The sequence below is a fragment of the Tauraco erythrolophus genome, chromosome 5 (assembly GCF_009769465.1).
Source record: "Tauraco erythrolophus isolate bTauEry1 chromosome 5, bTauEry1.pri, whole genome shotgun sequence".
Taxonomy (NCBI): Eukaryota; Metazoa; Chordata; class Aves; order Musophagiformes; family Musophagidae; genus Tauraco; species Tauraco erythrolophus.
The window spans coordinates 56,524,856-56,543,491 of record NC_141469.1 but is presented as its reverse complement, the minus strand read 5'-3'; the positions used below and the strand labels follow the sequence as shown (position 1 = coordinate 56,543,491).

The window sequence follows — 18,636 nt, the reverse complement described above, 5'->3', positions numbered from 1 at the left end:
GAAGGCTCTGGGGTTGTTCAGCCTAAAGAAAAGAAGGCTCCAGGGAGAACTTTAGCAGCCTTCCAGTACTTAAAGGGAACCTACAGGAAAGCTGGAGAGGGACTTTTTACAAGGGCATGTAGTGATAGGGAAAGGGGCAATGGATTTAAACTGAAAGAGGGTAGATTTAGATTAGATATAAGGAAGAATTTCTTCCCTCTGAGGATGGTGAGGCACTGGAGCAGGTTGCCCAGAGAAGTTGTGGATGCCCCATTCCTGGAAGTGTTCAAGGCCAGATTGGATGGGGCTTTGAGTAACCTGACCTAGTGGAAGTTGTCTCTGCCTATGGCAGAGGGGTTGGAACTAGGTGATCTTGAAGACCCCTTCCAACTCTAACCATTCTATGATTCTATTTAGAATTGAAATCTATTAATTATTTCACAAGTGAAATCTAAATTTGCATTGGAATACATTTATTACTAGGAAGTTAAAGAGGAGCTATGTGCCATTAACAAAACATACACAGTGCATACTATTTAAACGTGACGTTCCTTTGGATTGTTTTAATCTAAATTTTCATTTGCTGATTTCTATGTGAAATTTAACATCTCCTCCTCACTCCATTCATAATTACATTATAGTTACATTGATGTGTTTAAAATCGTTTTCATAAACAAAAAGTTATATTATCCAGAGATAACATAACTGCATTCCAGTTCTAAAATGTCTCTGTGGAGCAGTGTGGTGATCACAAGCAAAAATGTACATTTAATCAATGAAAAATATTCTATTCTTCATTCCCAAAGCATAATATCCATATAAATTTTGCATAAAGCAAGATTAAATATTCTGCAATAGCACAGCAATAGGTAAAACACTGCAATTAGCTTTAAACCATCTTAAGTATTACTTCCAGTGAAAAAAACTGACAGACATAGCAATGACTGAAGTGGCTATAGCTAGAAACAGGATTTTTTCTTTCTTTCTCTTTGTTCCTCCCCCCCAGAACCAACTCAATAGTTCATATATTGCTACTTAGAGGCTGTGAATAACCTTTTCTATTTCAGGCCAAAACATTCTAAAACGAAACCATAAGTATATTGATTTGTCTTTTTAATGATATTCCTTCCTAGCGTGACACTAGTCATCTCTAACATCATCTGCCAAACACCACTACTGTAGGCCTGGAATTTGTTTGTCCTTGTTTTGCATCATGCATTTGGCATTTAGATGTATGCAAAATTCTAATAGCCTCCACGCCTACTGCTGCTGTATCTTTCAAAAAAGCTATTTAACTGAAGTCGTGAGAGTCAAATGCTCTGCAGATGTTAACAGCCTGAGGCCAGCAAATGCCTTCGAGTTTAAAGTCAGATTCAATACACTGCTTTTACAATAAGATTTTCATTTCTTGTCCTCCTCCACAATATCTTGAAAATGTCATTTCCTTTTTCGAATTAAATGTAAAATTACTTAATCTATTGTTAATCAAGGTCTGCTAAATTGTTTAACTCTATTTCCAATGTTTATAGCAATTACTTAGCAAGCTAAAAGCTGTGTATGGCATATTGTTGTTCCTAATGTATGCACTCAGTATTCAGAATTTCTTTTGCCTGACACTCCATTTTAACTGTTTATCAGCTCTTAGAAGATTCCAACACCACATCAACACTCAATTTTTAATCATCATTATTTCAGCAGTGAGTAATGGCATTTATACACTGGCAGCCATAAATCACACCTTCAACTTTGATTTCATATCAACATTTTTAATTCCCCTCAAGTTAAACCTCATCTGAAATGCATCTTCTTAACGTTAGTACTGAGGGCTGTCTCAACAGATTAGTCCATTTGGGTGGTCAGGAGTTACAGGAGAGATAAGAGAATCCATTAAAATCAGAAGTCTGTTCATGCACCAACAGTTGCAGAGTGTGAACTAATCCATGCTCCTCAATATATATACCACAGTAACTTGAGACTCAAACAGCAACAGCATAACTTGTGCTTATCCCACAAGCAGGGAAAAAGAAAGAAAATGCAAAAGAAGCCTTTGTGCTTGCTTGTAACAGAAACCACAACCTCTGCTCCTGCCAACTCTGGCTGAGAGGAAAGACACGAAAGAAAATCATACAAAAAGCAATCACAGAAACAAGAGATGGTAAGTTTGAGAATGCTACTCCAATTCTTCTGCAGAAGACTGTGGTGGTAAATGTTTATAATGCTCACTCAGCTTTACAAAATGCTAAAATAACAAATCCATTTAAAGAAATCGGACAAAAGCTACACTTGTGCACTTCCAAGAAAAACTAAATGAATCACATAACCCAGAGGAAGAGAAGGAGTGAGGGTTAAAGTACTTTTGTGACCTTCCAATTCTTGGTTGTTCCAGAAGACAAAGCAGATCATGGTTCAACTGTGACAGCTCAGGACGCCTGCATAAATTCAGCTATATAAGCAGCAGCACTGGATAGAATATCTGCAGTCATCGAGACCACATATTCAGCCTTTACTAGTCCCCAGGATACCACTCTGCATGGTGGCGTTTTTGACTGCATTCTTGGGAGGAGGAGGAGTGTGTGTGGAAAGCCTCTGGCTGTCATTCTGACTTTCCAGGCAAAAGGAATTCTCTTTAACTGGATTGGGGCTTCTTTTAATTTTTTTTTAAACTAATTTATGCCTTCTTTCCAGCATTCTGCCATTGGTAGAAACGAATCTGCTCAATATTTTTGCCACAACTAGGCAATAAATTTACAGAAAGATTCTCCAAACCTTTTATGGTGGTCATCAGCACCAGAAGCAATAGCACTACGGCTATGGTAGCAGCAAGTTCTGACTGGGGGACATGTGTTTGAAGACTCATGGTCTAGAATATCACTCACAATTGTCACCATTAAAGGAAAAGGCAGCTCTCAAAGGAAACTGCTAACCTTGCAATCTTCTAATATTGAATTTAGCCTATTTGACCTATCAAGCCTCCAGATATGCAGTCAGCTCAATAAAGATTCTGTTTAAATCCTAAATATTGACAAGAAACATCTTTCCCTCTGGCCCAAAGGAGGAAGACAACATATAAGACGTTAGAGAAGACAACAGAAAAACACACATACTGCACAGAAGTTGAACAACAAGAAACTGCATTCATAACAGATTTCCATGTACAGAAAAGACAGCAGCAACCCATTTACTGCTCTTTGAGCTCCTGAGGGGTAGGTCAATGATGAGGGCAGGTAACACAGACACATCACTGTCCCAAGCCAACAGTCTTAACTCAGTAAATAAATCCTTTCCTTTCTATTTGGAAGAAAAGTAGAGCTCCTCTATGCTCATAGCTCCATTCACATCAACCTCAGCTAAACCTTAATTCCAAATATATTCAGTTTCTGGGCTGGGGAAAGAAACTAGATGGGAAAAAGAAGAGGGATATACATTATAGCCTATTTTACTATGAGTTACTTCCAATAGTGTCACAAAAGGCTTCTGCCTTAAAGTGAACTCACTAGTCCAACTGCAAAGAATTGCCACCACCATGGAGCCTTAACAGAGAGGTAATTTGAAAAAAATTGATTTCTCTAAGATTGCTGTTTTTCGGAGAGTGTTTGGCAATCTCTACCTCCACTGAAGCTATAAGAAAGTACTCAGGAAGATACACAGAGATGTTATCATCTAAACCTTGTTTCTGTATGTACACCATGAAGAAAAAGCAGCTCAGTTTCATAAAATGGTGCTTGGATTATACGATTTGTCACCCGCAGATCTTGGTTGGGGGCAGGAGGGAACCAAACAACCTTACAATAGTCTTCAAGCGAAGTAATCATATTATTTGGTGATTTTGGGGGAGCTGGATAAAGAGGGGTAATTCAGATAAGAAGTATTAATCCTTTTCTTGCAAGTAAGTCATGCATGGAAAGACTAAGTTTCTGTTTTCATTTACTCAGCTAATGCAGGAACATGATATAACTTAAAAAGTTGGTGATTCAGACTATAGCATAGTAACACACAACCTTCCTCCTGGACCGCCAAACAACATGGCTCTACAAGTATCAGAATCCACTTCTACTTTAGACAGAGTCTCTAATTTATATAAACCATATTTATTGTCCACGATGAAAAAAAGGGTAAGGAGAAAAATGCAACACCCTCCCAGCTACAAATTCCTTCTCCTATAAACACTTCATTAGAAAGATCATTACCTGAGTGCTGATAGATCTGGTTCCATCTGTTGCCTCTACTGTCAAGTTGTAATTTGATTTCTGTTCTGCATCAAGAGGTCTAGCGACAATGATAGTTCCAGTGCCCTTGTCCACATCAAATCGACTGTCATAGTTGCCACCTTGTTCAGGAAATTGGGAAAGGGAGAAGTTCATAAAACACAGCATTGTTTCATTGTTTTCATATATGATGATGTTCTGTCTTCAGATGCTTAATGAAGGTGGAACTACATACACATATACTTATATATACACTTATTTTAAAACCTTTTTTCTTTCCTGGTAATGTGATATGTTTCTATTTACAGATATTTAAAACTGATTAGCTTTGGACAAAGCTTATTTGTCTGGCTTATGGAAAGTCAGCAGGTAAATTCTTAGCAAGATTCTCTACTTATTTATTTCTTTTTTTAACCAGAATATAAAGATTCCAAATACCAGTAAACTGAGAATTACTGGGTGAAATGTTTATTTTGTGCAGATTGTCAGGCTAATTCGTGAAAAACATACTTTGTATCAAAATAAATGAAAATCCCAAATCAGACATACAGTCAAATTTGTTTCTTTTTGGATCAGAGTATAAATTACTATACTCACGTATGACTATAGAGAAGGCTGAAAAAGCTACAGTACCTCCAAAGGATTTTCATCTCAATGTTGAGTATCTAAAGAACTCACTATCTAACTCCTACTGAGATAAACAGGACTCAGACGAGTGCAAAATGTTTTAATGCCCAAATGTTTAAACATGGCCAAGCTCATTTTCTGAAGCAAATAATCTTAACTTCCCTGGTGAAACTTTCAAATTACCCTTTGAAATATAGTTAAAGAACTGTGTAGATCAATAGCTACACTTAGTCATTTAAACATTTAATTGATCATCATCATGCCACTCTGAGCTGACTGTCAAGAGAATACAATGTCCATTAAGTCCAAATATTGTTAGCAATGATAAATACTGCCATTTAATTACAATTGCTTTAGCTCTCTCAATAAACCACCTAAAATGGAGGAATCAATTTTTATTTTGGTCAAGCCAGTGCTAGATATGGCAAACCAATTTCTCTTAATTATGTGCATGTGTTTTTCTAATTATATTTTACAAGGATAGCATTCAGGTATAATCTGAGTGTATTTTTTTCTTTTTGTTTGAAAAGTTTTTTTACACGCTATGTTTTGTAAATCACTAAATGCCTTTTATGAAAAGCCAAGGCTAGAAGTCAGACAGTGAAGTTCCAAAGGTTGCAAATTTATACTTAATCCAAGAAAGAACAGTAAATACTGAAATGGGCTCCATTCACATGTAAAAACTATTTCACCCTTAAAAGGTTTCATTGCATGACAGACGTATCAGTTTAGGAAAAGTGGGCTGGATTCTGCTTCACTGGATTTAAGATATTTGATGATGACAAAAATAATGTATTTTTTCTAGTTTCACTGAAAGCCAACTCCTCTTACTGGCCACGCAGCAGTTTCTGAATAATAAAGTTGATACAAACTGGACAGCATGAAAGGCAGAAGCCTTATTTATTTATTTATTTTTAAAAAGGTGTACATGAAATATTTTTAATGGGCTTTGTGCAAGACGTCAGCTTCAGAAAGTGAATCTCTAGCTTTTGTTTTATAGCTGGCATGTGAGACCATTTTCTTAGACGGCTCACATGTCTCTATAAAGTCATCTCCATTTTAAGGGAAGAGGAGGGTGAATGGGTATGAATCTGTTCATTTAGTTTCTCTCATACACGGACAAGCTCTCTAGCCAATTTTTTTTTTCTTCCTTATCAAGGAAATCACGAAGGCCTTGCCTAATTTTTGTAGTAGTGGTGATATCTGGCAATCCGCTGAAGCAGAACTCAACCCAAACTTCTGCATCTGGTACACTGAAAGTGTAACAGCAACAGTTTTGGCCAAAGCCAAAACTGGATGCTCTGAATTGATGCTGTATAAATGTAATGATGACAAAACAAAACAAAAACGAACCTGTCACAAATGCAACTGTGAGCACTTTGATTTCCGAAGGGTTAATAAAATAAATATTTTATAAATGTACGCTTTCATTTCAGATCTCATAATCTGGTAATAAATTATGTGATCTCAGCAGATACCTTCTGCTGTACAGTTCAGGTCACAAGCCATCTGAAAGATGTAAAATACTTCACTAGCAAGCTTGTCTCCTGGCTCAGCCAAAAAGAAAGAAAGCATGGAAAGCAAGCACAGAACACAAAGGAAAGCTGTCAATCAAATTAATTCATGCTATTAGAAACAGTAAAAGAGGGCAGTAAAGTGACCACCTGTAAGAGTAGCTGATAACTTCACAATATGATCACATATCAAACTTTCCAAAACACTTTTACTAAGAAAACAGTCAAAATTAAATGGTTTATTTTACAGTGCATGGACAAGTTCTGATATTTCCCCTTGGAGTTTTCTGTATATGTCTTTCTAAAAATAGCAGGAAAAGATAATCTATATTTTGCATTAAGCATACAATAAAAATTCTGTAAATGTCCAAACTGTGCTGCATGCTTAGAAGGAGCAAATGAAAGTAATACTATGATCAGAATTCTATTCAGATATGCACATTGTTCAGAGTGCACAGCAGTTGAAGCAAACTAAAAAGAACAATAGAAAAGTACATCCCAAATCTAATTAACAAATTTTGCTAATAAAAAGACCCCAGGAAATGCCATCGCTGTACTCTGTGGAAACTTCCAAAACCTCTGAGGCCTCTTCTATCTACTCTCTCTCATCTCCATGATGAAAAAAACTCCCTTTTTTCTGACAACAGTCCTTTCTTAACCTTTCCTTTCATGGACTCTTTTTTTTTTTTTGTTTACAGATATTTCTGTTTGCCATTGCCTGGATAGCCCTGTTAGAATTGGAGCACATAGAACGTTCTCCTCTCTCCTGCCCACTTAAGTTATTTTTGTATTTTCTGCTTTTCTACTCTGATGTCTATAAGTGTGTATGTTTGGAAGAGCAGTCTCAGTTCCAAAATACCTCTAAAGCAGAGAGCTTTGCCCTTATGAGAATGCAAGAAGGCATCTTGAACTCTACTCTCTCTGCACTGTTGTACAGATCTCTAACCCCTCGGTTTGTCTAAATGCAAACACTTTTTACTCAACTATGATCTCTTTGGACAGGAACTTTTTTTTTCCCAAAAAAATATATTAGAAAGAACCATTAAAAAAATTCTATGTAAATATTTAATACATTAGCAATTATTATCATCACAGGTTGTTCGTGCATGAAGCATGCATTTAGGGAAGAGTTGTGTCTGTTCTCACATGCTTTAGGTTTCTGACAACACGCTCAAGTGTTTGGCATTTATATATTCCTGCTACATGGATCGGTTTTACAAACTCTTTTTAACTGTTGCTGTTCTCAGCATCCCTTAGGAAATACATATCAGCAAAAGAGACCTTTAAAATAATTAAATTTTTAAGAAATAATTCAAAAAATTATCTGCCCAACAACTTAACACTATAATCATGGCTAAACTTTTAGTAGTAACCAAAGTGAAAAAGATCCTTCTCTCTCTTGTGAATGTGGTGGAAAAATCCCAATCTGACATGGCTATCTTAAGACCAAAACCAGTTCACTACCAGATACCTCTCCTGAAACAAGACTGCACTATTCTCCTTTGTTCTAAAGCATGTAACACATGACAGAACTTGTTTTTAGTACCAGCTATACAGTGAACACTCTGTATTCCTGGTGCTCATAGGTTTAGTAAGTCTAAAAAGTATTATTCATTTTGTCACTAAGGCATCAACATATAGTCATATTACTGATTAGAAATCCCCTTTCCATGGTAGAGGATAAGATAGGATATAGTAGTAAGAATACATACAGGAAGAAGTTTGCTGAGGTTAGGAACATCGCAAGCTTTCTTTTTAGTACTGAATCAAGGGACAGCAAACTAAGAAGCAGCCCAGAGGTCAAGAAATCTATGTCAACAGTATAATCTCTCTTTGGATACACTATCCTGATTTGCAGAAAACTGGTATTTTCTTTCTTTCCCCATCCTACAGTCTATGAGAATGATTTGATTTGTTTTAATTTCACTGACACAACATTCAAAAGTCATTTCCAAAACTGCAACACAGCAGATATTTTGAAATGTAATTTTAATCTTTGATATATAGTGATATTGATAAAAATTTAAGTCATTTTGATTTATAATGAAATAAGGGGAAAAATACCCATCTACAGCTAAAGAATGCCAAAACCTTGCATTATATAGAAGAGCAACTAAGAAACCAAGCTGCAACGAGCCCTCCAGTATCTCAGACTCCATGCATTTGTTTCTAATAATAAAAGCCCTTAAGGCATCCTTACCCGTTATGTCAAACCAAAGTGGTGTTCCAAGAGGTTCAACAGCTATTACACCGATCATGTGAGCAACTGGGTCACTTTCCATCACCGTAAAAGAAAAAAATGCTTCCTCAAAATAAATGGGCTCTGTGGGTGGGACAGGCTTTGGAATCCATTCTATGTGAAGCCGTGTAGTTGATGATTTTTGTGGACGACCGTTATCTACAGCTTTAATCTGTGAAACAGACACATCTTTTAGGCTACAGGATCACATAAATCATGATGTCACATAAATGGAAAAGCAGTAATAAGCTCCAAGCACGCTTGCTTATGTGAAATATATCCAAAAAGGTTAAGTGTCTCTCAAAGTGCCACTTGCCCTTCATTATCTGGACAGCAAATGAGAAAAAGTATGCAGCACCTGATAGTAGCACAAACTGTTACCATAAATTCACTTTTATTTTCCTTTCCTGCTGAAAGAGAGTCAAACGAATTGCTTATGTTCCCTCATCATGTTCATTATCTGTCAAGTTCTGGAAAGGAACAGCAGCGTCTTGATTCACTTTCTCAACACAAATATCTGAAATCATCTTTTTAAAAAAAAAACAAAACAACAAAAACAAACCAACCAGACAAACCCATAAAACAATACTTTTGGATTTGTTGAAGCTTTCTTCTTTCAGATGCTGCAGTCACTCATCTGCCAGCTGCTGAATAAGAAGGGATGAGAATACAGGTAACAAAACACTCGCGTATTGATGATAGACAAGATTTTGACTCACTGAAAGGATATCATAGTCTCTTGCTGCAGAAAATTTCTTTGATGAAACCACTCCAGTTTTTGGTTCAATAAAGAATTTGCCATGTTCATCACCATCTTCAATGCTGTAAGAGATCTCTGCATTGGGGCCTTCATCTTTATCCGCAGCAATAACTCGATAGATCGGCTCTCTCCTAGCAGTTCTCTCTCGTTCTGGCTTACCACGCTCTGGAAGACGGATTTTGTAGAACTTCTGCAAGAACTGAGGCTTATTGTCATTCTCATCTAAGACCTTCACAATCACCCGTGCAATTGTTGATTTTGCAGGAATACCGTTGTCCGTTACCGTCACCTGTTTTTATTAAAAAGGATATTTTCAACTCAAACATGGTCCTTCCAACAATGTTCTTTTTAAAACAGATTTTTCTACAACTGTGACAACAACTGTAAAGTAATTCCCTAACTTCAGTTACTTAAAGACCTTGGTGTAAAGCTATTTGGTGAATATTTACAAAAGGCACTACAAAAGTTTATTCAGCTACTATCTTATTATTTTGATGCTTAATGTATGGAATGTAGGAATTGATAGATATATATTAAATATACTTCACTGTTTTGCAGCACTGTAACTGACATACTAACCTGAGTACAGGAACGGCACAAAAGTATAGTATCTCTGATAACAGCTTCACTGTAATATCTTAATATACTTTCAGTCTAGTGTTTCCTTGCAATGTTTCAATTCAAGATTTTGATTTTACACCTCAAAAGATGGAATTGATAAGAATATAAGTTTCAGAATTTGACAGGCCTATGCCCTAAAAATCCCCTATGTTTTAAGATATAAAATCATTATCTTGTTTGAAAGAAGCTTAAAAACATTGCTTTTCAAAGGAAGACACAACAATCTATTACCATGGACTACATGAAATGGGAAATTAAACCAAGTATGCTCTTCCAGCAATAGTAAAAATTTCTAGTAAAAAGCTAGGAAATGAGAACAAAATTTTCTCCAACTTAATTCTAGGATTGATTACATGTTATTGGCATAGGTAGCAATCAAAAATATAACAAAAGTAAGAGATTAAATATGAGCATATGTAAATTACTTTAGCATCTATGACAAAGAAGAAAAATAAAGGGGTTTAAGTTCCTGCTTCCTGCAAGAGCTCAGTTACTAAAAGAGTTACAGAATCAGACTCATCACCTTCTGGCTCCGCCCTGCCATCCACAGAAAAGCTAATGGGCTCACACAGACACCAGGCATTTTCAAGGGAGAGTTTAGCTGCTACCACATAAAGCATTTAAAACATATTCACTGATAACAGTATTACCAGCTGACCTCTGTCAGTTTATGTAAATCTCAGTTTCTGAAGGGGATATTTTAAAAAAAAATTGGCATTAAAGACAGAAGGAATAATGATGGTAAGATTTTTTTTTTCTTTGTCAATCTTTCATGTTCTTTTCCTTACTTTCTATTTGCAATTGGACTGTTCTTGGTTTTAACTTTAAAATGTTAATCTTTGTGTCTCTTGTTTTAAGAAAAATTTTATGACCCAGTGCAGCACTCTTCCTCAGCCTTTCTATGGTCTCCCCTTCGTTTTCTTTTTCTCACCCCCCCCTTTTTTTCCCCTCCTTTAAAATCATCTTCCTTGACTTAATGTACCTTCCTTATTATTACACAGAAACACACAGGGATGTCTGAGGGTCATCTATGCCAGCTCTGTTGTAATTAGAGGAAACTGATAAACTGAGACATGCTCATATAATTCTACCAGATATTGTCAAAGCTGTAGAGGAATGCAAAATAAAACAGACAAAACAATCAAACAGCCAACATTTCAAACAAATTCTGTGGGAAGTGTGTTACACACTGCAGTTTCATTTTGGTTTTGAGTTTGCGAGGAAGATACAAGTCTTTGCTGTGAGGAAGCTCCGTACAGAAGTCAGTTGCTAGAGTAGCCCTGGGAAAAAAAAAATCAGGGATGACATACGGTTGGACTTGATGATCTTAAAGGCCTTTTCCAACCTAAATGATTCTATGATTCTCAGATCAGAGCTGTGGAGGTTAAACAAAAACAACCCCCCTTAACCCAAACAAAAAACCCTCCACACCATTGATACAGGATAGTCCAGTTCCAGCAAGCCCACTCCGATTTGAGGAGAATAAACGTTTTTCTTCAAGAATGTGGGTGTTAACCTAACTAGTTCTTAGGATGCCCTGGGAAATCTTGACTATGGAAAAACATAAGGATTCAAGGATAACATGGATACAAAATAATGAAATGAATACTAAGGGAAAACTAGAATTGAATCCCTGAAGAAGAAATGAATTTACATTGACGTGAATGAGGACATGATCGGGTATTCTTTTTTTGCTCTTTCTCATCTATTTTAGGAAGAAAAATATGGAAATAGAAATGAAACATGGTATAACTTGCAGTCATGAAGGAAATGAAAAAGCATGATTAAAGGGATTAACCACAACAAAACACATGAAATGTAACATGAAATGTAAATATCCATGCTCATCTCTAACAGATGGTAGGATTTCCACATATATGAGTATCTGTTCCCTTTAGTACTTGTAATGGAACACCACATATCTTTCAGTTTGCAAAAAAAACAATCAACCCAAAAAACAAAACACATCCCAAAAGAGGAAATTCCAAGGGGTAGAGAATAACTTGCCCATTAACATAAAACTAGCATTGCCCTGAACCAAGTGAAGAAAAAAAAAAAAAGGCAAATTTGAAGAAAATCTACATTTGAATGCAACATTAGTTTTGGTGGCGTTCCTGACATGACAAACAGAATACTAAGATATGAGAGAATAACATGAAGCTAACCTAGAATAACTGCATTAAAAAGGTGTCAATTGGCACTTGGAAAATAGTTGCAAGTTGGGAATAAAAGAATGGGGGCATATTAATTACCATTATGTAAGCAGGAGTGCAATCAAGGATCAAGTTTAATAGCAAACAAGGAATAAACCCACCAACCCATCTGGTCAACATTTCAATGCTCAATTAATTAGCCAGATGCTCAGGCATTTGGCTCATAATATTGCCTACCATTCTGTGCATTTCTGGGTTTCTTTCCAATCTATTTTCCAAGGTGTCAACATAAAACTAACAAATGGGAAAACTGCTACTTTGGGCCGTGCTGTCTGTCATTATTGCTCTGTATTTAAGAGTTCTTCCGTTGGATACTTCACAGACTTTTATTTAAAACTCTAACAACCAGCTGGGATTCAAAATGAAGGAAGAATGAAGAATTATAAATGATACCAGCAGGAAATAACCAATATTCCAATCTAAAGAGCAATCAGTTTAATCTGTTAGCTTTATACAGAATGCTGAAACCAAGAGGATTTACGTACCATTGTGTGATATTGTAACCTTAAAAAAAAAACCCAAACTTTCTGAATTCTATTCGTGTTATCTTGTAATAACTTATGTTAAATTATCAGGCACAACTCTAGCAGACAACTGCCCGTAACTTTACACTTCTAGTGTGATCTCTGGCATAAGTCTGGCTCTGAGCAAGTGCACACTCTCACACATTGCCTACCTGCAGTCTGAGAATTCACACAACTCAGGCACCATTCTCAACAGGCAACTTGGATGTGCCACCTTGTTCTAGGGATAAGGTGTAAACAATCAAAGCCACGCTGTGCCAGGTGGCTTCAATGCCAGAGAACAATCCACAGCTCATTTTATTTACTGTATAAATCTAATACAAAAATCAGCATAATACACATAGGAGTAAAAGTCATGAGATACCAATTTTACAACCAATATATAAAGCAGTGGTCAAGAAATAAGATATAACTGACATGAAGTGCTTTGGGAAACTGATACAAGCAAATTTAAGGATAAGGATATTCCTTTACAATGTACAGGAATAACGTGTCTAGTATTAAACTAGATTTGTTGATTAATTAACTTTGCTATTACTACTACTAGAAACACACTGCAGAGGAAATTCTACCCTATGGCTACTTATGTGCAAGGAATTCTGTCCAAAGCTGATACAGAAATGAAAATAATGATAGCAATTTGGTCCAACAGCTTCATTAATTCAGCTTGCAGTGCACCAAAGGGATAGAAAAGGGCCAGGAAGACTAAGTATGCTGGAGGTCTGCAAAAGGATAGTTATGCTACCAAAGAATACATTTACCTCCAAGTCTATGCAGCCCTTGCATTTCTATTCAAAAAATCTTTGTATAGATTTCACAAGTTTTGAGTAAGCCCAGACTTGCTTCTCTAGCATTAATATTAGTTTTGTGGCTCCCATGGCAGTCCTTTATCAATCATCCAGGACAGGAGGCAAAATAAAGGCTCCAGATAAATCTTCGTATGTAAGTATCACTGTGAATATTGTCTTCATTGCAGGTGAAGTACAGTGCTCTCACACTTCATGGCAACATTGTGAAACTAGAAGACTCATAGTTGTCTATGTGTTTTTCTTTCATGTTGTTTGACAGAGAATGAGAATAGGTATTACACAAATTCCAGGTAATCAACTAAATGTAGCTAAAAGAATTATGTCACATTCTTGTACTCTGGATCTACAACACATATTTTGCAACTCATCTACTTATGTGATGGATAAAATATGCTGTGCAGATAAAAGGTCTACTCACAATCTGTTTGTATTCTCAATGTTTAAAAAAGATTCTGCACTTCTTTTTCAGAGGTCTATAGTCAGCAAAAGGCAGGCTGAAATAGCCACTTCAATAATTACACAGGAAAAAAAAAAAGGGAATCGCACTCCTTTTAACAATCATGCCTTTGTACTATTTGAAAGAAAATCTTGGTTTAGAGACATAAAACCAAAAGATAGCTTTCTATCTGTACCTTAACTCTTTTCTTAAGAAAAAGTCCCAACACGCTGTTTCTGTAAGACAGATAGTTTTGTGCATTGGAAAATAACGAACATAGAAGCAAATTATTTCTGACTAAATTCTTTATATAGTAATCAAGTATGGTAAACAACTCTCTGTAAAAGCAATGAACTTACAGTCACTGTTATTCAGAGAATGAAAGAAATTATTTACCTCCAGTATATGCTCTCCCTGCTGCTCTCGATCTAGTTTTCTAGACGTGGTTGTAATTAGACCTGTAAACATAAAAGAATTATTAACCAGATCTTTCAAGAAAATAATCTGAATGAAAGTCAGGTTAAACCAGTAGTTACTGATACCTCCAATCTCAATTTCTTCTTAGGTAGTCTCGTTTATTTTTGCAGAACTTATGGAAGAAAGGGGAGAGACGTTTCCAGTCCTTAAGGGCCATGAAAATATTCTTTGCAATCCGAAAGCTAAGGCGTTGTAACCCTTAAGACAGACATAGCACAATTTTCCAACACATCTATGTACGTCATGCTTCTGACAGGAGTAACATATGTAATTCTCTCACAGGAAGTCTTGTTTTCAGAGAGTCTTCATATCCCTTAATCAAAGGGTGCCTACACATATTATTTGAGTAATTACCAATCTCTTCAGGAGAGATGGTGTTTGTCTTCCCAAGTTAACTGTTACAAGTGATGGAGCCCTGCTTTCCTGGAGATGGCTCAACAGCTGCCTGCCAATGCAGAGCAGGGAATGAATTCCTTGTTTTGCTTTGCTTGTGTGTACAGCTATTGCTTCACCTACTAAACTGTCTTTATCTCAACTCAGAAGTTTTCTCACTTTTACCTTTCTGATTCTCTCCCCCATCCCACCAGGGGAGTGTTAGCGAGTGGCTGGGTTGGGCTTAGTCGCCAGCTGAGGTTAAACCAGAACATGCATTAATGGTGGAAACCAGACCAACTTGTGTGTGTTGGCTTGATTTGGCAATGACAAGGAGTCAAACTCTAGCTGTTGGCAATAGCAGAGAACGAGGACAAGTTTTTGATGCACGATGTTAGATTTTGTTGCAAGAGTTTGATACACCTTTGATCCAAGATTAGAAAGGCATGATGAGTTTTGTTTCAAATGAAGAAAGTCAAAGAGTAAGAGTGACAAAAAGTTAAATCTAAATACAAAAGGATCTTATTTGAATGAATTATCTCTAGCAGTAGGTTCAAAATTTTAACTACTGAGTTTCATGAAAAGTAAACTTAGTCAACTCAATTATAGTTGAATGGGTTGCCAAGGTGTGGGTTAACAGTGCCGTGGATGCAGACACAAGGGGTAACTCAGTTCCTTTGCTGCACAAAAGCCATTAACCTGTTCGCAGGCACAAGTTGGCCCCACAAACACCATCACTGTTTTCACATGGCACCGAGCCTGTGATAGTAAACCCTCCTAGACCAAATTTGGCTTTTCATGTAACAAACACCAAGATTTAGATTCGCTCAACTCAAGCCACTACTGGCCAAAGTATTTCATATTCTCTGTAGCAGGAATCCAGGATATGCCAGATACAGAAGATGCTACAGTGTCATGAGACCTTTCACGCAACTCTCCTGGCTTTTTACAGTGACAGAAAAGCACTGCCATCTTGATCCTTAATTGTCAAACTGAAAAACAGGGAAGCAATTATCCAATTAAGGACAAAATAGGGATCAAAAGACAGGCCACATACTCCATGTTCCTTTTTCTAACTATAACGTAAGCTTTCTATTAATAAGACCTCTCATAAGCAAAACTTACAAAACCATTTATAAAGTTTTCAATGTTGATCTGCTACAGCAAAAAAAGTCTTCAATTTTGTCTCACAGGTGATAAAAATAGATTGTGTGAGTAAGAAGAGCAATAAACATTTCAATTTCACTTAAAAAAGAAAGGCCAATAGAAACAATTGTTTACCACCAGTGCATAGAGCTACTCAATGCTGCTGTCAAAACAGAGTCGTAGCCTACGCACACCAACAAAACAGACAACCTGTACTAAATTATATGAACAAAACCTATATAAGGCAATATTACAGCTGTCAAATGTTCAAACAGCTATTCTTCAAAAAACAGATAGTGCAAATAATGGCTGTTTCAATTATGGTCAAATCTGCCCTTGTTTTTTCAGCAATTTGGTTTGCCATTGTATCAAATCCATTATATATCTAGTATTCTAGACATAAAAGTCCATCATCTTCTACTTTATCTTTTTATGCTTTTATAACACATACTATGTATGTCATTGTTAGGAAATATCTTTTTGGTATTATGAAGTAATTGCCCTTAATTGCAAAGAAAGTGGGAATGATAATTAAAAAAAAAAAGCACACAAAGGAAAAAATGTACTGTGTATTTCGGAAGAGGGGGCAGAGGGGGACAGAGATAGAACAAAAGGATGTGACAACTCTGTATTACCCTCCTTGAGGTAGTATCTTCCCACAGAGACTACAGAGCTGTGAACAATGACAACTGAAAATATTTATCATCACATATTCTAAACAAAGCTTTCTCCCAATTTTCTGGCTGGGGCTGGTCAAGCCACTCCTTTTCTTTTCACAGGCTCTATGGGGAACTGGACAGAACTGTTACTTAGAAATGAACAAATGGCAGAGCAGATGCCTCATGTGCTTCCCTTGAGCAAAGAGACTTGTAGGTAACTTCAAGAAACACACGGTCTCCTAAACATCTCTGTCTATCAAGTACATCTGGAGAAAGCGAGCACAAGCTCTCCCATGAGGCATTAATGCCCTGAGACTCACCACAGTTGCAAGGGAAAAGGGTACATTTCAGCACAGCCACTAAAGGAGTTGGCTGTTGAATAGCTGAGTTGAGGATAGGGAGGATTTCAAAAAGCACAGAAAGAATAAAGTAATTCCAGCAGAAATATCTCATTATGCTCGCATTTCTCTGAATATTCAGTATTCAGTCTACACCCTCTGACAATATTAGATTCCATCTCTCACAGCAGCTGCAAGCAGAGAATTGCTAACACATGAGAGCAGAAAGATGGCACCTATCAACAGTTTCCTATCCACTTACCCCCCTCACCCCCATCAAGAGCAGCCACTGCTAATAAATGCCAACTAATACTTGGGGGGTGGGTTGAACGCTTTTGCTGCAAGCACTCCAGACAGAATTCTACTGTGTACCACGGCTCTACATACTACAGTTTGTTAAAGAAAGTCTAATTCCAGATATAATTTCTACTAATGGAGCTGACTACTACAACTCAAACTGGTAAGCAGAAAAATATCTAGTATGAACAAAATATAAATGCTTTGATCTGTTAAAACTTCCAATCTTTTCAACCAAGCATGCCACACTTCTGTTAAAACACTTCAGACCAATAACAGAAGGGTTTAGTCTTCACCATATATATCCTGTACATTCAGCAGAAACTAATGCCAACAAAGGAAATGTAACACTTCTCGATTTAGACTCACATACACATGCATAACATTCTTTTTATTTAACTCTTTACTGCTAGCCATTTTCCTAAGTGAAAATTTAGCTGCAGTGGAGTGTTTCACTAGAGCTTAGCACTGTAAAATGTTTGATTATGGCAATCACTAAGTTCTTCCATTTTTTTCCAAGTTTCTGTATATTATAAAATGCTTAATGCTGCACTGATAGATTTCATCAGTTGTTGAAGAGCTTTTCTGAATTAAGGCCATGATAATAGTGCCGAGTGTTGCTACGCAGTGTGGCTTTTGAGACTGCCCATTAAGATAGTTGGGGAGAATCTTTGGACCTAATACAAGTCTGCACCAAAAACCATCACTCTGCTCTTTCTACTCAAAACAAAAGTTCTTAAACTGTTTAGAATGAGTTCCCTCTCTTTTCTGTAGCAGTTTGGAGATCTCCTTGCTGTGCCCCTCCTTCTACACAAATAAATGAATAACCACACCTTTGCATATACCACATCCCCACAGAAGTGACAAGATGATTTCAATTAATCTCTGAAGAAGTCTGTAACATAATCTGTTTTGAAATCCTTATTATGAAGGAGCGGGAAGAATCTGTTCACTGCTGAATAAGAGAAATTAGAGTATGTGCGAGAAACAATCATTGTGACAAAGCATTCATTTTCAAAGCGAAACTGACTCACAGAGTATATTTTCCCATTTTCCTTTTGCCTCCTCTTATCACTTACTTCTCACACAAACACAACAGGAATAGCCAGCTCCAGTAATTTGCATCACTGACTATTATTCCACCTGGGAATCAATGCACGCTATGGCAAGACAGGTCAAGCATCCTTGGGAAAACATAAGTTTATAACAAACATTTCTAAGCTAATGATGAGAAAATGGTATCTCTAGCCAATTGATGCAATTTTTCTATTCAGTTATGTTTCAAAACTCGCCTCATCAGAAACATGTTGTTTCTGGAGCGAGTCTGGATAAACCACAGCTGTTCTGTGTCACTAGCTAGAGAGGTGCTATAATGAACTGAAACTAACTGTAAAGATTCACAACAAAAACAAAACAAAAA

General features: G+C 36.7%; 1 protein-coding gene across 2 annotated transcripts in view; it reads right to left on the bottom strand.

Moving 5' to 3' along the window:
• The window catches only part of FAT1 (FAT atypical cadherin 1), a 104,477-nt gene that overhangs the window by 39,066 nt on the left and 46,775 nt on the right, over positions 1-18,636 (bottom strand). For both annotated transcript variants that reach the window (XM_086612303.1, XM_086612304.1), the window contains exons 3-6: positions 14,324-14,385; positions 9,284-9,613; positions 8,526-8,736; positions 4,167-4,306 (exon numbers count right to left, since the gene is read on the bottom strand). In XM_086612303.1, the coding sequence (XP_086468429.1) occupies positions 4,167-4,306; positions 8,526-8,736; positions 9,284-9,613; positions 14,324-14,385 (743 nt within the window). The remainder of the gene's footprint in view (positions 1-4,166; positions 4,307-8,525; positions 8,737-9,283; positions 9,614-14,323; positions 14,386-18,636) is intronic.